Here is a 26,041-nt window from a genome sequence, read left to right as displayed (position 1 = left end):
TCTGACATGTTTATGGATGAACTGTATACTAAATGTGTCCTTTTTACTTACATCTCAGTCTCCCTCCCTACATTACATGTGAATTCTGTGCCACACCGCCCCAGCTCTCCAGTCCTCTTTTGCTGCTTTGTGTTCAGCACACTCGGGCCACGCTGTTGGCATTTCAAGCTTTGTGACCACCTTTCCTCAACACTAGCAGGTCTGCAGAGGCCTAAAGCCAGTAGGGAATTAGTGTGAAAGAAGCTCTACAAAAAAAATCATTAAAGACATTGCCCCTAAAATATACAGAACACAGCATGCCAAAGTATACAACTAACTGGAAATACTGGTGGACTGCACACGGAATTTACATGTCCAAAACAGAATAACTTAAATATTAAAATGCACCTTTTTGTTACCAAGGTAACTGACTTTATAAGCTTAACAAATGGCAATATTCGATACAAACCCCACCAAATCCATGAGCGTTAAATGCTGTGTGGCACAGCATATAAACATCTTCCTATGGCCTAGCCAACCTATAACCAGCAATGCCTCTTTAAGCTACTCTAGGATCTAGGACCTAATTAGAAATTTATACGAAACACAATTTTATGTTCAAATATGGAAATAAGTAACATAATTCCGAAACCCAAAAGCATCCCAGCATTTTGCAGGAAGAAATACCCCCAGCGGCTGCACCCATGATCACTTGCGTCGTTATGCAGCATCTCGGGCACCTGGGGAGGAAAAGCGACAGTGCAGCTCAGGACAGGCTAATTTTACAAGAATTTGCAGGACAGCTCATTTCACTTGGAACTGGATACATGACTGGTCGGTTTCTTAGAATATGACTTAGAACGTGCAGACTGACCGGCTAGGCACAGTCCACAGCATTTCCCAGCACTTCACAGTGATTATTTATGGTGTTCTTAACAAGTAAACATTTGCAGTAATCCAGCTCACCCCACTGTTAAATGGAAAGCTATGTTGATTTCCCAACTTTAGTAACTGCCCCCCCCCACTGATGGTAACATATGGCTCACCTCTAATTCAGAGAGTGTAACTCGAACACCACATAAAATACAATTTTAACAATTTTATCAGTAAGACTTCTGAAGTTGTGTGAACTTGGTGACAAAAGGCTATGACTCTTGTCAGTAAGGACTCTTTAAGCACTCTCAAGTCTACACAGCATGTCACCATGTGGCTTGGCTTAGGTTTTCTGCAAATCTATAGACAAGTCAGGGTCTGATTCTACTTTAAAAAGATCTATCAGTGGGGGCTTAGGCCCTGATAGACATTAGATAGGGTAAAATGTACAAGTGACCAACAATTCAAAAAATAAACTCAAAGGAACTTATAGTTAATAAAAGACTTTATTTTTAATTAGGTGTGTGTCTGTGAATGTGTGCCATATGTGGAGGCCAGAAGAGTGTGCCAGATCTCCTGCAGCTGGAGTTACAGGTGGTTGTGAGCTATAGAGTGTGGGTGCTGGGAACCAAATTCAGGGCCTCTACAAGAGCAGCAAGCACTACTAACTGCTGAGCCATAGCCTTCTCTGCCGCCCTTTTGGATCTAGAAACACTCCTCATCACTGGGATCTAATACCATTGTAATGATTTTTTAACTGAACATTTCCTGTTTTGTTTGTCAGTGCCATCTGACTTAGAAACTTACCATGTCAACCAGAGCGACATACATGAACAAGCCAGCGGTGAGTGCAAATACCCACATAGAAACGTTCTCTGCATAATGCCCAATGAAAATCCCTGTGGCCATTCCAAGATAGGCCAGCATGGCCGACAGGGCATTATAGAGCACAGCCTGCTTGACAGTCATGCCAGCCTTTAGTAAAACAGCAAAGTCACCTTTAACAGAAAACAAACAACAAAAAAAGAGGGCAAAGTAATTTTAAAGACACATCTGAACAACTTCTCAGATTTAAGAAAATTGTCTGGAGTTTTTTGAAGGAAAGAAAAAGAACCCAGGGCCCGAGCAGTGTCAATCAGTGTAAGTCAACCTAACTAGTTTTTTTTACAAACTAAAAAAAACTTGTATCCAGCATTTTCTGAAGGCCACTTTGTCCATAGTGGCAAGAACCACAAGTCTACTACTGTGTTCCTGTCCTGCCTTCAAGGAGCTTCAAACTGGGGTGGAGGCAGGACTGGAGTGCAAAGTTAGCCTGAGCTACACAGCAGGTTTAAGGCCAGCCTGGGCTACATGAGACCCTGTGTGAAAACAAATGAAAAACAAAACAGAAAACCGAAGATTAGAGGGAGGTAGAAAACACACAGAACAGTCAGCAAACGATAAAGGCAATACGTAATTAAAAGCCTGTGAGGGCATGGAGACAGAGGTGCTTAACAGGGGCCCAGGGCATAAAGGACTGAGAAGGGGGAACCATATGAGCCACAGGACAGAAAGAGGCGAGACCTTCTGAACAGCTGAGCACACAGCAAGGAAAAAGGTGTCAGAACCTGTGTGAGTGAACACGTGCCCAGAAGAAAACCTGACACAAAGTGCGATCCAAACAATTCTACTGACAGAATTTGAGAACAACTCATCTGTTCCCCAGTCCTTCAGCTCCAATGCATTAGATCCTCCTCCTCCTCCTCTTCCTTCTCCACTCCCCTCTCTGTGTGTGTAGGTCAGAAGAGGACATATACTCTATCATTTTCCACTTTAGTCCTGTGAGACAGGGTCTGGAGCTAGGCTGGCAGCCAGCAGGCCCCAGCGATCCTCCAGTCTTTGCCCTGAAGAACACTGGAGTTAGAGGTGCACACAGCCATGTCTGGCTTTTTAGGTGAGTGCTGGGATCCAGCTCAGGTCCTAATGCTCATATAGCAAGCCCTCTTCTCCACTGAATCATCTCTCTAGTCCCAAGTCTTCTTTTTTGGTCTTTTTTGACATAGGGTCTCCCTGTAGCCCCAGCTAGCCTGGAACTCACTGTGTAGACCAGGCTGGCCTTGAACTCACAGAGATCCACCTGCCCCTGCCTCCTGAGTGCTGGGATTAAAGGCATGCACCACCATGCCTGGCTTAAATCCTCTTTTTCTCTAGGGATTGAACCTCACACACGCTGGATGAGAGTTCTACCACTGAACTACACAGCACAAGCCCTAGATTCCTAACATCCTGCTGTTAATCAGAAATCACTCCTTTGTATGTGGCAGTTCAGTTCTTTTATTTTTGGGAACAAGTTTCAGGTAGCCCAGGCTGGCCTCATACTATGTGGCTTAGAATGAACCTGACCCTCCCACATCCACCTCTGGAATGCCAGGATGGTACCATGTACTGCTACACTCCGACCCTGGTATGCCAATACAGAAAGAGACTTGATAAAGGGAGAAGACAGAAGGGCCTATGTACCTCTCTGAACACCCTCACAGGTGTTATGTCCTTGTGGGGTCAGAATCCTGACTGGGAACAAACTTGCGCTCAGTGAAAGTCAGTTGGGTGCGCAGACTGTGGGAAAGCCCGGTGTTACGAAGACCCTGTCAGAGTGCTCCCTAGCCAAGCCAGCGATGGCAACACAGCTGGTTTACCTGGCAGGGTTCTTACCTAACTCATGAGGCAGCTCGTGACAGAACACAGCAACAGAAGTGCTTAGCCCACTGGATAAGCCTTCAGTGAACGCTGCACCTGTGGAAAGGTTTGGCTGTCAGCTTTTCAGTCTTATCAGTGCACAGGAAGTAAAGGAAATGCCCCAAACACTGGCGATGCATAAATACAATCTTCCCAGCCCAACTCTCATCTTCTCTACAAGGAATCGTACATCGCATCACACTGGGTCTAAATTTCCCTGGGAAGCCACACAACGGAAAAGGGACAGTCCACCTATGCCTACTGATGGGCTGACATCTACAAACCCAAGAAGGACCTGCTACCATGTAAAACACTTACTTGAGAATACAAAATAAACCGGTTTTAAAAGGTTAGGGGAGAGCCCTCTGCAGTCACAATGATGTAACTGTTGCATGGAGCTCAGAGGAACTCACGACGGCACTGGGCCTGTTTGTATTCCTTCTCTATTTTATAGGGAGACTCTAAGATAAGGGGCTCCTCCCACTTAAAAAGCTGGATGAGGGGTTGGGGATTTAGCTCAGTGTTAGAGCGCTTGCCTAGCAAGCACAAGGCCCTGGGCTCGGTCCTCAGCTCCAAAAAAAAAAAAAAAAAAATTAAAAATAAATAAACAAAAAGCTGGATGAATGATCAGCCACGACTGTGCACCTGGACACTTCTCCTTTGTCTGCCTATGCTGCATATGACACAGTGTGGAAGGAAGAGAACAGACCCCCAGTGAGCCAAGATCTGGTTAAAACCAGCCTGGCCTCCCTGCCTTCTGCAGGCCTCAGCTGCCCAATTCGAAAATATTAATACTTCCGTGGATTTTGCTGGCACTAAATCACTAGGATTTTTAAGTATTACATCATCTTCCAATTGTGGCATTAATAGTTTCATAGAAACTCCATGACTTTCCTTAGTCAGAGATGAGTAACATGCTTATCAGCTACGGGAAAATTCCTTCAGCACCACAGAAAAGATTTTACCATAGCAGCAGTCTATAGGATTGATAAGGAACTTGGGTGAAGAGGGAAACATTCTCATGCATGTTCCATACATGTTTAAAGTCCAACCTCAAGGCTTTGTAGATGAACAACTTTTTTTTGGGTGATTCTGGGATTGAAGCAGGGCCTCATGCACACTAGATAAATGCTTTCCGTGGCTAGAACCCCAGCCAAGAACAACTATGGGTAATTACAGTGAGGTATAGGTTAGGCACAGATTAAGCATTTAGCTGTAGCAAACATTTATCGAGCACCTCACTGTCAAAGCAGACAAATAATATTCTGATAATCTTGAAAGCCACTATCTTCATCTACACTAACCTATTCTTTGTTAAATGTGACTGGACATTTAATGTGGTATTTCCAGGTCAATCAACAAGGGACATGTAACGGCATACCGATCGCAAGACCATCGCTGAAGTTGTGCAGGCCATCCCCCATAATCACCATCCAGGCCAAAGTGGCAATGCCAGCATCCTTCAGCTCCTCCCGAGAGTAGCGCTGGCTGTGGCTGTGGGGGTGGTGGTTTTGGTGGTGGTGGTGGTGCAGAATATGGTGGTAGTCGTGATGGTGGTGAATGAGGTCATCGGACTGGCCCAGTGTATCATGGAAATGTGAATGGCATTTGTTCTTGCACCCCCTGGGCACGTATTCATTGTAGACTTCTTGTGGGTGAGCATGTGCTATCATGACCTCCTCCTCCTCCAACATTGCTGGCTGCTGAGAATCAAAGGGGGAGGGCTCTTGGGAATCTGCTTGTAAATAGCTTTCAGGTCCTAGGCATCAATAAACACAAAAAACACGGGACAGAATCAGAAAACTTTGTTAATGTACTTGAACATATTTCAAAGGTTCCCACTGATGACTGAAAAGGCACGGCAGCTCTCACACCCGCAGAGTAAACAGCAGGGCATTCCTAATGAGGTGAGGAGCCCCAACAGGTTTAATTAGTTTTTCAAAAGTAAACGATGCTACGTTTAAGAATGGATTTCAAGTACATAATTCTAGCACCCAGGAGGCTGAGTTGGGAGGACTACTTGAGCTCGGAGCTTCAAGACCAGCCCAGGCAACACAGTGATGATGAGATCCCATTGCATAAAAGGATTCTTCAAAAAATTCAAATTACATTTATTTACTTAGCATATGGGTGGGAAATGGCACATGCTACAGCACAACTACGGAGGTCAAAGGACAGCTGAGGGGAGGGGCTCCTCCCCGTCATGTGGGTCCCAGAGACCAAACTCAGGTAGTCTGCTCAGCGTCAAGTGCCTTCGCCCACTGAGCCAGCTCAGGGGCCCTCTTTTATTTTTCCTGGCCTGAATTTCCATTTCAGTTTTGTTTTTAGTTTACTCCTATTTTTAATTTTCCTTGGTGTTGGGTACGTTCATTGTGCATGGTACTGGGTCACAGGAGGATGTTTTAATATAAGTGACTGTTGTACCCTAGGCAACCCCCCCAACCCCCAAACCTCCCTCCCCTCCCTGCTTCTCCACTCCACTCCTCTAAAAGTTCCGTTCTTTGTTCCATATTAGTGGCTTACTAATGTTGACCCATTTTTAATTATGGAAAAATTTTCAGAACTATAAATGCATGTTAATTTAAAACTGATTAGAATATGACTGTTCTCAAAATGTTAAAGAGCTAGAGGTCTTTTGCCCATCCACCTACCTCTTCATTTAGACTTTTCTTAGTCTATTCATTCAGACTTTTCTGCCAGCTTACCCAGCTCTAAAATCATTGTGATCAATACTAGCAGTGCATGTATGGTACTTTCAGAAACTACAAACCAAAAAGTAAAACTCAATTTAAAAATTGCTATGCTACTCCACAGCCCAGGCTGGAGCTTAGCCCACTGCTCTGGCTTCAGACCTCCCCTTTACACTTCCTTCAGTGCCAGAGGTAATTCCTGTCAGGAGTTGGAGAACAAGGGTCATGAGGGATCTGTCTTTTTTCATCCGAGTTTTAGAATGCAGTATGTGAACCATGGAATTCCAGCTTCCAAAGTGATCCCAAGAACCTAGACAGTTTTCCCGTGAGCTGTGACAGTGACTCTAACAGCTGGAGCTGCAACAAAGGGATGTGCAGTGAACACGCTCTGACTCCCTTCTGGCTACTTCCTACATGGTCTTCAAACTGGGAATATTAAAAATCTCAGGGTCAGGGGCTGGAGAGATGGCTCAGCGCTTAAGAGCACTGACTGCTCTTGCAGAGGACCCGGGTTCGATTCCCAGCACCCACACAGTGGCTAACAACCACCTGTAACTCCAGTTCTGGGGGAATCCGATGCCTTCGGGCACTGCATGACATGGGTGCACTTACACACATGCAGGCAATACACTCATACACATAAAATAAAAATAACACATAAAATATTTTAAAAAAATCTCAGGGTTAGCAAAGCTGTCCCTTCTTTGCAACCATCACTGCCATAGACATAGCAGCACCTGCTGCTCACTGTGGAAGATCTCTTTAGAGAAAAACAGCAAACGCAGGCCAGCAGAAAGGCTTACAGATAAGTAGTAGTCACAACGCAGGCTCTTGTTCCTCTCAGTCAGTAACTGTCTGTTGAACACCTATTCTATGTTGGGCGCTCTGGGCTTTTTGTTTGGTTTAGCGTCTTGCTATGTAGTCCAAGCTGGTCTTGGACTCCTCCTGTGATAAGCTCTCAAGTACTGAGATTACAGGCCTGGCTGTACTGGCTCTTCTGGAAGGCACTGGGGCACAGCAACACTAGAAAATATCTACCTTCAAGAAATTAGGCTTTGTGTGGAGAAAGCCACCAAGTAAGAAAAAACTTGTACCAAGCAGCAGTGTGAGATACTGGCTCTGTGCTATGAAGGACAGTGGCCAGGAGACACGCAGTACTCCAGGATCAGGGAAGGCCTCAGGAGGGGTACCTGTGCTGAGACCTGAAGGATAGAGAATCATGTGGAAATATGGGAGAAAGGGATTCTAAGCAGAAGGGACAGTGAGGCCCTAGGGCCAACCTTTCGCATGCACAGGAAGAAAGGAGGCCATGAACTGGGCAGAGTGAACAATGGGGGAGGTGGAGCATCTGTTCTGTAGGTCTTCTTCACCCGTTGCCCCCAAAGTACAACCCAGAATCCAACTCTGTGTTCAGCTGCTCCTCGTTCATGATTACAGAGGCTCAGTTTGGGCAAGAGCTTTCTTTCTAGTGAATGGTGTGATGTGCCACCCAGTAGGATGCTGTCACTCATCAGAGATGCTACTCTTGACCCCTTGAGTACTGCAAAGGTGCCACTTTTCCTGTACTGAGTGCTACCTCGACATCTTCCTGGGTAGGCGTGGGTAAGTCAAACTCTAGTCTTGAGGTCGCTGTGCTCTCTAGCCTTCACCTGCTAAGCCATCTGTGTCCTCCCCAACCCTCATATTTTAAGGAAAAAAATTATAAAAAGGTTTTAGTGTGAACTGTGTTTTAATTGATCTGCAAAGCCCAAAGGCCCAGCTATCTTTTACAGGTATTTTTTCCATATGCTTAGACATCCAGAACACAATGAAAAAGGAAACACAAGGCAGTGTTGTGTGTAACTAGAGGGTACGTGGATCCAGTCTTTGCTCATAATTGCGCTGACTCATGTCACAGCACTGCAAGGTGATGTGGTGTGACTTCACAAGCACAGGCTCCTTGCTTACTGCCTCTTCTCAGCATCCCGTTCACAGGGCTGGTGAGACGGCTCAGCTGGTAAAGGCACTTGCTGCCAAGACTCATCACTTGAGTTCGATTCCTGGGACCCACACAGTAGGAGAGAAACAACTGCAAGTGGTCTTCTGACCTCCACATGCATGCCATGGCATGGACATGCACACCCCCCAAAGAAAACCCCCAACAACAACAACAACAAAAACCCCACCGAAACCAAAACCAAACCTTCTTCTCACAATAGAAAAGGCAGAAGATAACCCCAGGGAACAGTCTGGTATAAGCTTAAGCACTCCATGACACTGAAGGTGCTACAATGTATACTGGGCACTGTTGAAACTAAGTCTTAAGGTGACTCAGGAGGACAAATATAATTGCACAATTTTCCTAATATGGCACCAACTTTTAAGCATAGTTTTCAGAAGTTTACATTTTATATGGTATTCTGAAGACAGCAAAGGAACAGGAATCTAGAATTGTTCAGGTTTTAAGAAGATGAAGGTCTGCCTACAAATGGGAACTAAGTGGTGTTCTGATGGGTGAGAGGGTACTTGCATATTAATTATGGTGGTATAAGTATGCACTTCTGAAAATCCATAAAACTATGCTTAAAATTATGACTCCTGCTAGTCTTAGATAGATGAATATAAAGAAAAGGAACAGGGGCTGGAGAGAGAGCTCAGTGGTTAAGACCATTGGTTGCTCTTGCCGAGGACTCACGTTCGAATCCCAGCACCCACACGGTGGCTAACAACCATCCATAACTCCAGCTGCAGGGGATCCAATGCCCTCTCTGTACTTTTGTGGGCATTACACAACATGGGAACACTCGCATACATGCACGCAAGACATGCATAGACATAAAAAAAATGAGCCCGGCATAGTGGTATGTGTCTTTAATCCCAGCACTCAAGAGGCAGAGACAGGTGGATTTCTTTAAGATCAAGACCAGTCTGGTCTACATAGTGAGTTCTACGCCAGCTGGGGCTACAGGGAGACCCTGACTCAAAAAGACCAAAAACAGAAACAAAGACAGAAAAGGAAAAAAAAAACACCCATTATTTTCTTTCATCAACCAGGAGGAAGCCTACTTGACTATTAGCTTATGTGCAACAGTGTTACTAGCCACTTCTCAAAGACTCGTGAGCCATTAAGAGTTTCCTTAGAGCCGGGCGTGGTGGCGCATGCCTATAGTCCCAGCACTTTGGAGGCAAAGGCAGGCAGATCTCTGTGAGTTCAAGGCCAGCCTGGTCTACACAGTGAGTTCCAGGGCAGCTGGGGCTACAGGGAGACTCCGTCTCAAAAAGACCAAAAACCCCCCAAAAATCCCACAACCCTGCCTCCCCCCAAAACCCAAAAAACAAAACTTCCTTGGTACCCAGTGTTATGTTAGGAAGGACTCACCCTGGTCTCACACGACCTCCCTTCAGTTGTATAACCTGAAGAGAGGTGCCAGCAATGTGTCACTAGGCTCATGCCAAGCCCTGGGGCCAGACCTCAGGGAACACTGTATCTTGAAACCACAGTACTCAAGGAATTCTGGCATGTTCTTCTCTCCCTGCTTCTTTACTGTGGAGCAACGTGACCAGCTGTCTCATGGTCTTGTCACTATGCCTTTCCTGCATGATGGGCTGCAGGAACCCTTGAACTGTGAGCCAAAATAAACCCTTTTCTGTATATTTTTTATTAAATTATTGTGTATTTCACACAAAACATCTTAATTATCTTTATATGCCCTTCCCCATCTTCACCCTCCCATAACTGCCCCCGCTCCCCACTGGATTTCATGCACTCTCTCATTTATGTTAAGGCCTATTGAGTCAAGTTAGTGTCCCCAGACGTCCCTCAGTGCAAGTTCAGCTACTACCTAGAGTCAGTCTCTTAAAGAAATCTACTCTCCCTCACCCAGCAGTAATCAGCTACTAATAGTTCTTTGGCTAAGATTGCAGCCTGCTGCCTGTTTCCCCAGTTCTGTGCTGGTTTTTGTCTGCTTGAGTTTGCATGGGTCTTGTGCATGCTGATACCATTGCTGTAGGTCCATATGAGCAGGGTCCCAGGAGCTTGTAAGACTGTTTCCATATGGTTATGTCCCCTAGCTCTTAAAATCTTTCTGGCCCCTCTTCCATAACAGTCTCTGAGCCCTGGGTAGGTGAAGTTTAATCCCGGAGTCCTATCCAGGGACCCACACTCTGAAGTCTCTTATTCCCTATACTTTGGCCAGTTGTGGCATTTTGTGTTCAACGTCCTCTGTTGATCTCAGGGTCAAATCTAGCCCTGCCCTTACTGGTCTACAACCTCACAGTGCAGTGCAGCACTCTAAGCACAACAGCCATTATCTTTGCCAGAGCAGCTGCAACTACTTGCAAGAGACCCTCAAGGCTGAGTCTGTTGACAACCGATGTTCACAGAAGAGGGTGGGGAGAGTTATTGGACCCTCACTGAGATTCTAGCCAGTCCTATACCTTCTATCTGTCCTATTACATGTGGCCCCATGGTCTAGGAGGTGCTCCAGTAGACAGAAGGTTGCTGAAGGTTAATCATGGGGTGGGGTGCTCCATCTATACATTATGGGGAGGTCATCATCCACCCTGGGGTGAGACTTCTGGGTGGTATGGCTGTTTTGGGTCACACATGCTCCTCCAAGCCCCTAAACTCACTGGTTCCCCATGGCGCTCTTTGGAGGACTTGTACTTTGGTTGGTCACGGCCCGATCTTGGGGTGAGCAGGCATTTGTTTACATATCCCCAGGGAAAGAAAGTGCAGCAGACATTCACATCCGGGCCCACCAGCAGTGACTTTCCTGCAGCACTAAAAAGGCCTGGAGGTAGGAGCCTGACATACTGACCCACATTCTTTAGCCACAGCAACACATTTTCACATGAATTCAGCAAACAGGATTTCCATTAGGCTCCTATCAATTGAGGTATCTAGGGGGAACATCCTGCCCAGAGCCATGCACAGGACTCACCCCTGCATCACCCAGGTTCCTCTCTGCTCTCCTCACTGCACAGTGACCACTCCCAGCACCCTCTCCACTGCACACTATGCTCATTTCCTGGACAAAAACCACCCCTGCGGATCTAAAGTGTAGGAAATTACAGGTTAAGAGAAATCCTGTCCTGAGGAACACTTGAATCTCGCTCATCAGATGGCTCACTGTACGGTATGACATAACCTGAACTAAAGACTTTTACCTAATCTTGCAGTCAAAAAGTTACTGGGTTTTTTGTTGTTATTTTGAGACAGGATCTTCCTGTAGCCCCTGCTGGCCTGGACCTGGCTATTTATATCAGGCTAGTGTCAATTTCAGAGATCCACCAGCCTCTTATCCTCCTGAGTACTGAGTACTGGGAGACCGTATGTGTGCATGCTTTACCACCAAAGCACTGAAAGCAGTGTGATGTTCTCACTGCAAACAAGAGGAACGGAGTGTGAATGATACTCTAGGCCTAGGGATCCAAGGGCAGGATTCTCTGATAAGGGCGGGCCCTGACTTCTACATCCCCATTCCACGGTAGAGATACCGTTTTAATAAAATGCACAAAGCTCTGGCTCTGGAGCACAGACCTGAGAGACATCTGAAGGAACAGGTCTTGGAGTTTGGGTTTGTTTTCAGCCTTAAAACAGATGTTACAAGTCAGGCTGTTTCTTTACTACGGCATAACCACATGACTTAGAAACACTGCAGCTCCTGCCATGCAGTGCAGACCCACACCTGAGAGGTGTTTTTTTTCTGGTCTTTTTGAGACAGGGTCTCCTTGTAGCCCCAGCTGTCCTGGAACTCACTATGTAGACCAGGCTGGCCTTGAACTCACAGAGATCCACCTGCCTCTGCCTCCCGAGTGCTGGGACTTTAGGCGCGACCACGCCCAGCTTTGAGATAATTTTTGGAAACTGTGAGCTTGAGTCACTAAAGGAGACTTACGCTCATCCGCGTCTGCTTTCTCCTCATTTGCTGGAAGCTGAGATTCGTACTTGGACAGCTGCTTCTTAATCTCCATGTCATCATCATTTTCAGGCTTTTTTTGATTCTGAAACAGTCAAGGAAAGTAGCACTTTGAAATAGTTGATTTGTTCTTCTGTACAGCTTTCAATAACAGTTAAGCAGCTAGGGCTGTAACTTCAGCCTAGAGTACTTGTGTACCATGTGAGAGGCCCTAGGTTCAATCCCCAGCTGCTCAACCAACCAAAAACTGAAGAAGCAGAAGACAGAAAAAGGCAACAGAACTAACATGCTGTCCTAGCTACTTTCTAATGCTATGATGAAACACTGCAAAAGCCACGGGGAAGAATGGATGTATTTCATCCTACACTCTGGGGTAACAGTTCATTACTGAGGTTTGTCAGGGCAGGAACCTGGAGGCAGGAACTGAAGCATAGACCCAGGAGGAATGCTGCTTTCTGGTTTGTTTCCCTGGCCTGTACTTAGCCTGCTTTCTTTTTTAGTCCAGCCTGCTTTCTTACACAACCAGGACCACCAGTCCAGGGGCAGCACTACCCACTTCAGTCAACAATCAAGATGACAAGCCCGCAGGCCAGTCTGACAGAGAAAATTCCACAACTGAGGTTCCCTCTTTCCAGGTGTGTGAAGCTACAGCAAACTATCCGGCACACACACCTCTACCAGAACAAGAGTCATGCGACGGCCTGTGTGTACGTATTTATTTAACATCTAGTACTGACTCTTGGCTGTAATAACTGCCAGAGAGGTAAAGAATGCCTGAATTAAAAGAGAAAAACCACACATTAACCTTCTCGAGTGCCTCTATCAGCTACTGCAGTGTGGTCTCATGTAAGCAGCACAATGTCCTCCGATCCTTGTCTTAGACACACCAGAACAGATGAATTGGAATGTGGATTCTAGTTAGAGCCTAGGCTGATTCATCCATACTGGCTGAGATTCTGTTGCTGTGCCCATGACCAAAAGCAACTTGGGAGAGGAGAGGGGTTATTTCAGCTTACACTCCCAGGCCAGAGTCCATGGTTAAGGGCAGTCAGGGCAGGGACGTCAAGTGTAAACCCCAGGAACACTCATGCTGGCTCGCACCCTGGCTTGTGCACCCCTAGATTTCTTATAGAGCTGAGGCCCACCTGCCTAGGCATGGTTACACCCACAGTGGGCTGGGTCCTCCCACATCAATCACCTATCAAGACAATGGCTTACAGATACAGCCACAGCCAAAGTGATCAAGGAAATTCTCCAACTGAAGTTCCCTCTTTCCAGGTGCCCCTAGGTTGTGTCAAGCTGACAATAACACTAACCAGCACAGACCAGCAAAACCATTTCCTTTGGGTACTTAATGATGACCATGAGACAGCTGTTCGGTTTCATGAAGGTCATGTTTTAGACACTGAAACCCCCATTTCTCCTGCTTTTTCGTTATGAAAACTACTTTAATAAAACACCATTAACATGCTCTTTTTAATTAGCCTTAAATTCACCAGTGGGCTTTTTAATTTTTTTTAACTTAGTACTTCTTTAAAAAATATTTTATTTTTTTTGGGGGGGGCTGGAGAGATGGTTAAGAACACTGTTTTTGCAGAAGACCTGGGTTCGAATCCCAACACCCAGCTAACAACTGTCTATAACTCCAGTTCCAGGGTATCCAACAGCCTCATCTGTCCTCCGTAGGCACTGCACAACATGGGTGCACTTACCTACATGCAGGCAATACATGCATACACGTAAAATAAAAATAAAATACTTTTAAAATATTTTATTTTTATGTGTATGAGTGTATTGCTTGCATGTGTGTACATGTACCCATGTCATGACATGCCTGAGGAGGTCAGAAGAGGGTGTCAGATCCCTGGAACTGGAGTTATGGATGGGTGTTAGCTGCCATGTAGGTGTTGGGAATTGAACCCAGGTCCTCTGTGAGAGCAGTCAATGCTCTTAACCACTGAGTCATCTTTCCAGCCCCAATTTTTTTGCGGGGGGAGGAGGTCTTTTTTAAGACAGGGTCTCCCTGTAGCCCCAGCTGACCTGGCACTTGCTATGTAGACCAGCTCGCTCTCAATCTCACAGAGATGCCTGCCTCTGTCAGGACTAAAGGCATGCGCTACCATGCCAGGCAAGTCTTTTCTATTTCGTGTGGTGACAGGGACGGAAGCCAGGTCCTCATGCACACTGGGTAAGAGCTTTACCGAGCTATATCATTGGTATTTTCTGGTTTATTGAGATAGGGTTTCCCTCTATAGCCCAGGCTGGCCTTGAACTTGGAACAATCTGCCTGTCTCGCCTTTCTGAGTACTGGGATTATAGGCCTGAGCTACAACTCCTGACAATCACTGGGCTTTGTAACTTCTCCATATGCCAGACTTGAGAGACTGTCTCTGAGCCCCAGCAACATCTATGCTGCACAGTGGTCTCAGTGAACAACAGTGCCCTGTGTATTACCAATTCTGTAGAAGATACTGTCTTCAGTTAAGACAAGCACTAGATCATCCCACACTGCTGTGTTTGAAGCCGTTGCCGTCATACAGCTATCAGCCACAGGATGACCCTGAAGCAGGAGGGGCCAGCTCTGTCCTGGAACTGAAAAAAAGGAAATGGCCAAGGAGTGCCTTTTCTCTAGAGGTGGTTAGAGACGATGCTGTAGCAACAAGGACTCCAGGCAGCACAGAGCATGTCAGGAGTCAACGGAAGTGACCAGAGGACACCAGGCAGCAGTGTGCCGCTTCGACACTTCCATTTCAACAGCACTGCCTGCTCTGTGCAAGACGGGGAGGAGAAGAATGAACCAGGTGGATGGGCCAGGTAGGAGGCAACTGCTGTCACTCAGAGGGGAGATGATCAGGCCGGACGAGACCGTGGACACATTTAATAAAACCTGGCTGCATGTGGATAGAAATGACAGGATGTCACAGATGAGTCTGGTTTCCAGTGGAAACAATAGCTTTCTCTGGTTGGAAGTGGAACTGTTGTAGAGTCAACTACACAGACTGCGAGTGTGCAGGAACTCTAACTGGAGAGCAGGTTTTATACTAGTATGGCGACCAGGTGAGTATGTCAGTCAGAAGCTCTGGGGTACAGCTTGGATTCCTAAAGAAAAAAGGCTGGGCGTGGTGGCTCACGCCTTTAATCCCAGACAGGGAGGTGGATCTCTGTGAATTCAAGGCCAGCCTGGTCTACATAGCAAGTTCCAGGCCAGCTGGCGCTACATGGAGACCCTGTCTCAAACAGACAAAAAAAAAAGAAAAAAAAAAAGAGGGGGGGGGATTAAGGAAGTGATGCTAAAATTTGGATGCTCTACAAAAAATAAGCTCTTAACATTTTCTAAAAAGAGAACCTGTAATGTTTGCAAAGTTTTTGTGGAACAGTATCTAGAGCTACTCTTTCTGTTGTTCCATGTTTCTTATAATCAAACATTTATCAGCTGTCTATGATAAACTAGGAGAAGTAGGTAAGACACAGAGGTCTGGGTCTTTTGAAGGTTTCATTCTAGTAGAAGCGAATTTAAAGCAGAGACCATCAGACTTCTCTGGCTACAACCAGCAACACACATTTCATGGTGTTGTTGCACTTACAAACAGTTGGCACATACTGGGTGCTGGAGAGATGGCTCAGTGGTCAAGAGCACTGGCTGCACCCACATGGTAGCTAACAATCACCAGTAACTCCAGTTCCAGGGGATCCATCACCCTCTTCTGGCCACCACAGGCATTGCATGCACACATGCACTTACATATATGCAGGTAATACACTCATACACATAAAATAAAAATAAAATATTGTTCTATATTCGGTTACAGCCTAATTTTAGAATCCCAAGTTAAGGACTGCCAGGTTAAAGAGCAGTAAATAAAATTTGTGTAAAAACTGAAAACTAAATTGAAATAATGATATTAAATAAATTATGATAGCTGAACTAGAAATACCAATAAAAAAGATCACATTTCTAAAGGCAAGAATAATTTCAGGACATAAATAGGACGCATCTTCAAACCAGCCCACGTGCAGCAATGGAAAGAGCCACGTGGAAGATGACTTCCTAGATTCAGAATGAAGAAGCTTTGTCTGTGTTTTTTTTTTAAGACAAAGTCTCACACAGCCCAAGCTGGCCTCAAACTGGCTGTGTAGTAAGGATAAGTCTACCCCTTCTACACTACCATGCCCAGCTCATGAGGCTGGCTTCCTTCCTTCCTTCCTTCCCTCCCTCCTGCCCTCCCTCATTTAGATCTATTTAAGAGGAGGTTCATATTTGTAATATATGATTTTTTTTTTTAAGACAGGGTCTCATTATGTAGCCTCAGCTGGCCTGGTACTTACTATGTAGACCACCTGAGGCTGGCTTCAATCTCACAGCGATCCACCTGCCTCTGCTGGGATTAAAGGTGTGGATCACCATGCCTGGCTAATGTTTTTTAAACAAGAGTCTCAATATAAGTCTGAACTGTCATGAAACTCATTGCATAGTTCAGGCTGGTCTCAAACTCAGGATACTCCTTCCTCCAACTCCTGAGTGTGGGGATTACAAGTGTGTGCCACCCTGCCCAGTCTGCCATGAGATGACTGTACAATCCCCAAGAGTAAATATTCATAGGATGGAGGCGGCTCTCCTGTTCACCTTTATGCTTGTTTCCCACAGTCAGCCTGATACTTAGTAAGAATAAACTAAGTTTAATTTTCAAAGCACTTCAGGCCAGTTATACTTGTTAGTGTAATTGCACAATTGAATCACATGTTGCTCAAACTAATGATGGTGAGAAGTTACTTCTATGAACATGTAAGTTGAATGCCTTTAAGAGTCAGAGGCAAGTTGTTAAAAAGAAAAAATAAGGCTAAATTACAGAAGATGGCCCCTATATAAAATTTAGATTTAAAAATCTAGATTCTATGCTCAGAACAGATAAGTATGTATCCTCTTGTTTAGAAATTGCAGATGAAACAGCATGGCTATAAAGAAAAATGACACCGAACTTGTAAACATCCTGATCAAATGAGCATCACAAGGGCACACTTCACCTTAACCATCAAGAATAGCTCAGGCTGGTCTCAAATTCAGTATATGGCTGAGGCTGGCCTTGAACTCCTGATCTTCCTGCTGCCCTCTCTAGAGTGCTGGGATTATGGAGAGTGCCACCATCTGGATGCACTTATTTCAAATCCTTTCCACCAGTCTCCTGATTGTCTTGCCCAATGGATCACATCAGATAAAAGGCAGACCACCTCAAGGATTCAAGGGTACTATTATCAGAAACAAAGTGTCTACTAACTGGCTTCATACGCTTTATGGTCCAATTTGCAGAGGATAAGCTTACAATCAATGCGCTACTTAATCACAGCACCAAGAAATGTTTATCCACGATGCCCATGGTCTCTGCTGCCCGGCTTGTGCCTTGGGTCTAGTCACGTCTACACAGATGTTTCTCCTTCCCTTTCTTATTCCCCAGGTGTTACAAGGAACAGTGGAGATTGGAAACTTCAGGGCTGGGGCTGGGAGACGGCTTGTGGATATAGTGCTCACTGTGCGACCACGAGGACCTGAGTTTAGATCCCCAGCACTCATAAAAAGCTGAGTGTGGGGCTGGAGAGATGGCTCAGTGGTTAAGAGCACTGGTTGTTCTTGCAGAAGACCCAGGTTCGAATTCCAGCATCCAGCTAACAACTGTCTGAAACTCCAGTTCCAGGGGATCCAACTTAGCCTCTTCCATCCTCTGCGGGCATTGCATGACACAGATGCACTTACCTACACAGGCAAAACAGGCATATACATAAAATAAAAATAAAATGTAAAAAAAAAAAAAAGCTGAGTGTGATGAGGTACGCCTGCTGGAGATGAAGACAAGAGGATCTCTGGGGTTTCCTAGCCAAATAAGCAAGCTCCAGGTTAGGTGAGAGACCTTATCTCAAAAAAGGAGGGTGGAGCCAGGCGTGGTGGCACACAGCTTTAATCTCGGCAGAGGCAGAGGCTGGTAGAGACCAGCCTGGTCTAATAGTTCCAGGCTAACTGGGGCTACAGTGAGATCCTGTCTCATAAATCTAAACCAAGAGGAAGAAAGCAATTGAGGAAGACATCCAACATTAACCTTTGGCCCCAAAGCAAATGTATACTCACAAAGGGAGGGAGGAGGGGAGGGAAGGAGGGAGGGAGGGATGGAAGGGGGGAGGGAAGGGAGGAAGGAAGGAAGGAAGAAGGGAAGGAGGGAAGGAAGAACAAAAGTTAAAATGAGGGAGGGAGGGGAGGGGGTGGGGAGGAAGGAAGGAAGGAAGGAAGGAAAGGAGGGAGGGAGGGAAGGAGGAAGGAAGAAGGGGGGAGGGAGAGAGGGAAGGGGGGGAGAGAGGGAAGGGGGGGAGGGAAGGTCAACTGCCCCAGAGTCATCAAGATGCAGAACTGTTCTACATGAATGCCTCTGGGCCCAAAAAGTACCTTGGAGGTACTGAATCCTTGTCAAACAAAGATCATACATCTGGACAAGCTATTCTAACAATGCAGTCAGACTGCTACTCCAAATCAGTGTCTGATGCACGGTTAAGTACTCAGCAGTTTTACCTTTTTCTTCTTATCTTTAAATTGCTTGATCAATGTGAGTACATGTTCAACCAGAAACATGAAGTACAAGCCTCCTAGAGCTGTCAGACCTTTCCACGTAGAGTCAAAATAGGTGCTTTCCTCTATGTTCTGAGCCAACAGATGACTGAACAGTGGACCCCTTTTCATCTCCATTGCTGGCTCTTCATGGCTGTGACTGTGGTGGTGACTTGCATGGGACTAGAAGGAAAAGGAAGTACAGTTTACACCCATCAGTTTCTTATGTCAGAGGAATTGGCCAAGGCAGGAGGGCCATGTCTGAAATCACCCAGAACTAGTCAACCGTTGTGATAATTTAGAGTTGAGGAGACATGCTGAAAGGTCAGTGGACAGATGGAGGTCTGGAGCTTAGTGAACACATCCTGCTATGCACTGACAGAGTGGGTATGTCTGGCATAAAGGCAGATACATCCACAGTAGTCCTCCTAACATATGGACAGGGCTGTCTATGTTTGACACATTACCATGGCCACAATTAACAGGCACATATCTACTGCTCATAGCCCTGCCCGAAAGGTTCATAGCAGGCTCATCAGGCCTGCTTTGTAAGAATGGAACTGGTGTGGAGGGACAGATGGGCCCTGCAGGTTTCTGAGAATCTGTGCACTGCACCTGCGCTGAGTGCAGCAGTGACTAGCTACTGCTACTGCTGTTAGGAAACCAGCTGGGTTTGGAGCATCCTAATGAAGGTCATAGGCTTCCTGCGGCAGGTACGCCTCAACAATTGTCATTGGTAGTCAGGGAGACGGGCACTGGGCGTACCGGTCTTTCTGAACACAACAGGAGATTGGCAGTGTTCTAGGAAGGACTGATTTTCTCTTTCCACTTAACTGAAAATCTTTAAGTGATTCTTTTTTTCCTGTGATGTGGATTGAAGCCAGAGCCTTATGCGTTACAGTTAAGTACTCTACACCCTCCAAGAGAAATGTAAAAAGTGACCTCTAAATATTACCCCAAATATTTAGTGTAAAAGTAAATTCACTTATCAAGCCTGTTTTATTTAAAAATTCACTCAGCTCATGAAGTGTGAATCTCTAAATTCAACTCTGAAGAAAATCTCTATGTTTCTTGGATATAGACAGGGGCAGATAATTTGCATGTGTAGCATTTACACGAACAGTTAGCAGGTAATTGCCACTGTGGTAGTCTAGTCTATCACAGTGTTAGAATCTGAGCAGGATTTATCTCCTTCTATTAAGTGTGCTATGCTCAAAAAGTTTAGTCTGATTTGGTAAAGTCCCTTAAAGATAAAGGAAAAAAAAAAATCCTACCAATGTGCACTAAATTCTAGCACAAAAATGCAACTTGCAGGGCAGGAGAGATGGTTCAGTGGTTAAAAGCAATGGCTGCTCTTGTAGAGAATCCAGGTTCAAGTCCCAGCACCCATAAGGTGGCTGGCTGTCTGTAAGTCCAGTTACAGGGGCTCTGATGCCCTCTTCTGGCCTCTGTGGGTAGAGCATGCATATGGTGCACACACATACATGCAGGCAAACACTCATACATATAAAAATAAATAAATCTTAAAAAAAATTCAACTTGCAGTTAACATACATATTTTATTTTACTTTACTTTTTACATTTTTTTTTTTTTTGGTCTTTTTGAGACAGGGTCTCCTTGTAGCCCTAGCTGACCTGCAACTCACTCTATAGACCAGGCTGGCCTCGTTCTCACAGAGATCCACCTGTCTCTGCCTCCTGAGTGCTGGGATTAAAGGCGTGTGCCCAGCAACAAATACATTTTAAAATCAACTTTGGTAAACAAAATCTCTAACCTTTTATAAGTAAATATCAACACAGAGTCTTACTACAAATCAAATCATGTGTTTTCATGGTGGAACCACAGAACATGACAGCAAGACGCTTACGTGTGGGAGAAGATGTAACAATGCATCTCCGCTCAGAGTTCCAACAGCCAGCGCCACAAGGAAACTCAGGAGAAACTTGAAAAACACCCGGTTCATGAGGGGCACCAAGATAACCCCCAGCAGAGACAGGAAGCTGATGATGGAAATGGCTATGAAGCCACCAAGCCAGGCTGGCAAACCAAACAGAGGAGAAGCACGTAAGTCACACTTGGAAGGGTTCTGGAGTGTGGCATAAAACAGGGTGTGAGAGCAAAGCTGCCAAATTCAGCGTGGGGACCGCACAACAGTGCCATCAAGGCTGGAACAAATAACCTCCCGGGTAAAGAAGAGACCTAGATAAGGAGTGTAACCTAGTGGAAAATGCTTTAAATGGGGGCTAAAAGAGCAGGAAAAACAAACAAACAAACCAACCAAGGATGAACTCTAGCTTACTTGGACCCAGGAGAAGCTTTTAATTCCCTGAACAGCTGAGTTATAAAACAGGACAGAAGCAAACTGGAAACCCAGTAATTTCCTCAGAAAACAAAGCAATTATTTCTTCCCTGTTACAGTGTTCTCCCTCTCTCCCCCGCCTGGCTCTTCTTTCCTTTGGAGAAAGGGCTCTCTATGCAGACCAGGCTGGCTTTGAACTCACAATCCTTCCTCAGCTTCCCAAATGCTGGGTTTCCGGGCGTGTTGCCAGCACACAGAGCTTTGTTTGCTGAAAGGAGGTGAACACACTTGCTTTGTTTATATTCAGGACATCCAGGGTACAGAACAACTATGACGACATATCAAGAATGACACAGAAAATACTCTCAAATATAAGAAGCATGGTCTATCTGCCAGGGATTGTTCTCATGTAACAAAGGCAGTTCTACCTATTTGTAAAGAGTAGGTCTTTGCAGGGATTTCAGCCTTCTTCTCACTGGTCGTATGAATCAGACAAGATCGAGCATCAATTTGATTGATGATGGCTGGGCAAAGGTAGCTGAACTCTGTTGCATTGAGCAGAACCTGGATGCTCATGCCATGGGATGTCAGCAGCCGTGTCGCATTGAAACACTGAAGGAAACAAGGCAGAAAAATCACAGAGAGAAATTCCTACCAGAAGACTCCAAAATGTAGTCTGATATAATCACTCTTACTCTGCTAAAGCTACATCTTTGTTGAAATTAAAGCAAATTAAAACCAATGCTTGATTTCAGCACTTTGAAACTTGCCTCTGGCAGATGCTATGTCAGAATGACGGTATGTCACGCTCCCCTGCCTGTATCACTAGTCACCTAGGAGAAAGCCTCATGTGGAAAGCTTGGGGATAAATGGAGATTCACAAGCCTGTTAACTCATTGTATAAAGCTATTAAGGAAATGAGCTTTAATTTCGAAACGGGGTTCATTAGAGATTGAGAAATAGGTTTAGTACTAATGCTACCAACTTGGCCTAAACAAGCCCAAGACATGTTGCTCCTCCTGCAGTGACCCTACCTGCAAAAACTTAGCTCTGTTCTGTCTACATGCCTAGCAAACTGATGCTCTGCGATGAGAGAATATTAAATTATACACATGACTCTTGAAGAGGGCAATGCTGGTTAATAAAACAAACCTGTCCCAGCAGGCAGATGTTTTCGATAATTTAATTGGATGACAAGCTTAGTTTGAAGAGAAACTCTTCTGCAATTTAATGCCTCCTCCCCCACAAAAACCTGACTATAGTATCTGTTCCTCATCTTAAGTACCCCAACTCTCTCAGTTCTTTATGAACACTTCTCTGAATGACTTCATTGCCAGTGTCGCCAGACTATGACCATTCGCTGGGTTACTCCAAGCACAGTAGTCATGTACTGGAAGAACCTAAATTCCGGTTATTAAAGCTTAGCAACTAGTTCTTTTTTGCCTAATTCCATCAGCTAAAGTGAATTACAGAGTTGGGAAGTCTGTTCTAGAAATGCCACCTGTGCTGAGCATCTCACGGCCCAGACTTTTCACTTGTCCAACATGACATTCTTGGTACTGCTCCAACTCTGATCACTCCACAGGTCAGAGTGTGATCTTCCTGCCACGGAGACAGCACTGCCCACCTTGCTGCTTTTAGACCCTTAACCACGCTTTTCCCTAAAACATGGATTCTAAGTCTTGCTTCTTCAAATTCCCTGCCTTCTATGTTTTATTAGTACTATTCATCCTTAAAGATTTTCCCCACAAATAACCTTGGTATCTTTCTATAGATAATATACATTAAATATTAGAAAAATTCAGCAGGTAGCACTACCCGCACCAAAGAGCAAGTCCTTAAGTTCTGGGTCAGGAATGTTTGTGGCCCAGTCTGCACACTGTGAGCCCCATGCCTGCTGAGCAGCAAATCTTCCATTATTTTTAACAATAAAAACCAATTTATTTTTATGTCACACTCATCACAGGAGGCAACAGACAGGCATATTAAATAATGCACAACACTTATCTTACCTCCTGAATATTGTCGTTTGTGTTTCTGGAATACATAAAGCTCTTTCTGGGCTCACTCACAGACCCATTGCTTTTCCTACTAGCGAGTCGGCTTAGCCGGCCCACTCGACTCTTCTCGGTGATGCTGGGTGGAGAGGTAGTGTTGACATCTTTGGGGAGCTTTCCTGGTTTCGGAGTCTCTATCGTTTCTAGAAAGTGGGTTCCTTCAGAGATGGCGGTATATACAACTGAGGTCACTTCACTTGCACCTACCCCCTCCCTGACACTCCTTCTACCATCCATGTGATCTGGTCGGTGAGATGCTTTCTCTTGGCTGCTTTTAGGATCTTTGCCAGAACTATCAGAGTCACGGTCTGGGCAAAGGGCTTTCCGATTGTTTTTACCAGCAGCAGCATGACTGTGGTGGGAGTGATGGTCACGGTCCGAGTGATGCTCATGGTCAGCATGATGATCGTGATCAGCATGATGATCATGGTCAGAGTGATGGTCGTGGTCTGGGTGATGGTCGTGGTCATGGTGTATGTGGACTCTTTTAATCTTGTCTATGCCTATGTTCTGAAGCAATTTTCTGAACCCTTCAACTGACAAGGAGCCGTTCTCTCCATAGCGGTAGAAAAGCTGCTGCAGATGATGCTGCTGCGTGGTAACTGCCAAGTCAGCATTAATGCCAGAGTCCCAGTTTGGATTAATTTTCTCGGTGGTCTGAGAGAAAGCAGCTGCTGACTGTAGGTCTTGAAGGGGATTTGTGACCCAAAGGGCAAAGATGAGGATCATGATCACAGATAAATTCCTGGTCATTGCACCTTCCTAGGAAAGGGAAACAAAGGCTTTACCTCACTTCTAAAACAATTTAAGAAACTTCACAATGAAACTGATGCTTCATCAGACTATGCAGGTTCACAGAGCATCATTTGTTCTGACCAGTGTAGTACAGAGGTCCTGTGGAGAGACACACAGACTGAGAGGTCCAGGGTTCCCCTGTATACTAAACACCTGAAGCAAATTCCAGGGTCCAGGAGACATCACCATACAGGCGACTTCTGTGGTGAGAACAGTGACTCAAAACCAAACCAAACCTAAGCACCTCTGTGAGCACCACTGGTTCATAAAAGAATCTCTTAAAAAAAGTAACAATTTCAGAACTCACAGTTCAACTTTTTTCTCTTTTTTATTAAAATATTTTATTCATTATTTTTATTTTATGTGTATGTATGTATTGCCTGCCTGTAGGTAAGTACACCCGTGTCGGGCAATGCCTGTGGAAGACAGAAGAGGCCATCGGATCCCCAGGAACTGGAATTATGGACAATTGTTAGCTGCCATGTGGGTGCTGGGATTCAAACCCAGGTCTTCTGTAAGAACAACCAGTGTTCTTAACCGCTGAGCCATCTCTCCAGCGCCTCAACTTTTTTCTTAAACTGATTCATTTTCCTTGTGCACAAATTTTACATTTAAAGCCCTTATTCCACACTCTATTCAATGTACTCAATTTTACCAGTTTTTTTTTCTGTGTGTGTGCATGTGTATGTGTGAATTAGGATATTTTCTATCCATATTTAAGTAGATTCAAACACAAAGATGGAATCTCCCCACCCCCACTCAAGAATGAATCAGATACAATTTCATGTCAGTACAGAGAGATTTCCTGATCCTTCTGAATGACTGCATAATAACAGTTCTTTGAGCGAAGTAAATTAAACTTCACGGAAACTCAACATCAGTTGCTACAAATCAGAGCACATCTTATCACAGACAGTTACACAATGTTTGGCGAAGGTCTATGCCTGACAGGAGGGCTCCCCTTTCTAGTGGGGCTTGCAAAGCAGAATTCAGTTAGGCAGAGGCAGTTACAGAACAGTTAGAGCAGCATACAGACGCTCACCACCAACGGTAGGAGTCTGATGGTGGCCAAACCCAAGTCTAGCAAGATGCTGTCTGGGCAGAGAGTGGGTGGGGGTTATTGGACTCAACCGGAGCACCGGGCAGTAAACGCTACCATTTCCAAAGGCTGTTCCTTGGCAGGTTCTCACACTCATGACCTCGTCTGAAAAGCCGGTAATACCCATTTGTACAGACGAATACACAGTGGAAGTGCTCATTAAACTCTTGTGTTGCCCAAGTGTTGATTATCGTACTGGGCACAGAGGTAAATGGAGATATACATAACTACGTAGGACTCCGGGAAACAATATTCAGGGCCTCAAATATCGAGAATTCACATAATAGGCAGTAGAGACACTTTAAGAAATCTTTCCCAGTAGAGATGCGAGTCACCGGTGGGTGGGTGCGGACAGGTCCAGGGGGGCAGCTGGGCACAGCGTTGGCCTGCAGCCAGGGGAGGGGAGGATGCTGAGGGCGGCTGCAGACCGGTCCCCGGATCTCCTCCAGGCCAAGTCTGCGCGTGTTGGAGCCTCCAGAAGAGGCCCTGAAGAAAGGGTAGCGGAGGAAAGCGGGGAGCACAAAGCTTTTGTACTGAAACTCGCTAGCTGTGAGCGTGGGATGAAAAGTTAGGCCCTCTCAGAAAGTCCCGTGTTGGGGTTCCCACACGCATCTGGGGACCCCAGGCTGGGTTGAGCAGCCTTCCAGGGCGTGGGCGCCCGAGGCGGGGTCCCCGCAGCATACTCCCGCAGTCCCCCTGCCTGGCCCCAGAACCCCTACTCCGCAGTCCCCGGGTTGCGGGGCTCCCTCCCGCCGCCCCACTACGGCCGGGCGGGACTCACCTCTCGGAGGCCCGGGGCCCACTCGGCCCCGCGCGTAGGTTCGGTTCCCGCGGGCGGTCTGGAGGGCTGGGAACGGGTCCGAGTTCGGGAGTCCCGGGAGGCTGGCTCTACCGCGCGCGGGGAGGCGGCGGTCTCATGGGCCCGGGGGTGCCGCAGTCACCGGGGAGTCGCATCCCGCGCCTCCCGGGAGCAAGACAATCGGTAATTACCGCGCCACGCCGAGGACCGCCGCCTCCCTCGGCCAGTACGGCGGCGCACGCGCACTG

The 26,041-nt window shown here is 45.9% G+C and overlaps 1 protein-coding gene across 1 annotated transcript; it reads right to left on the bottom strand.

Moving 5' to 3' along the window:
• Nucleotides 1-566: 566 nt before the first annotated feature.
• Slc39a6 (solute carrier family 39 member 6) lies at nucleotides 567-25,907 on the bottom strand. Its single transcript, XM_008832515.3, has 10 exons — nucleotides 25,776-25,907; nucleotides 23,056-23,862; nucleotides 21,472-21,655; nucleotides 20,612-20,781; nucleotides 18,708-18,926; nucleotides 12,137-12,242; nucleotides 4,949-5,326; nucleotides 3,544-3,624; nucleotides 1,660-1,850; nucleotides 567-719 (listed from the first exon to the last, which is right to left on the bottom strand). The coding sequence occupies exons 2-10, from the start codon at nucleotides 23,851-23,853 to the stop codon at nucleotides 567-569; spliced, it is 2,280 nt and encodes a 759-aa protein (XP_008830737.1). The 5' UTR covers nucleotides 23,854-23,862; nucleotides 25,776-25,907.
• Nucleotides 25,908-26,041: the final 134 nt, after the last annotated feature.

Source organism: Nannospalax galili, unplaced genomic scaffold (genome assembly GCF_000622305.1).
Source record: "Nannospalax galili isolate Female #2095 unplaced genomic scaffold, S.galili_v1.0 scaffold15, whole genome shotgun sequence".
Classification (NCBI taxonomy): Eukaryota; Metazoa; Chordata; class Mammalia; order Rodentia; family Spalacidae; genus Nannospalax; species Nannospalax galili.
This window is presented reverse-complemented; position numbering and strand designations above follow the sequence as displayed.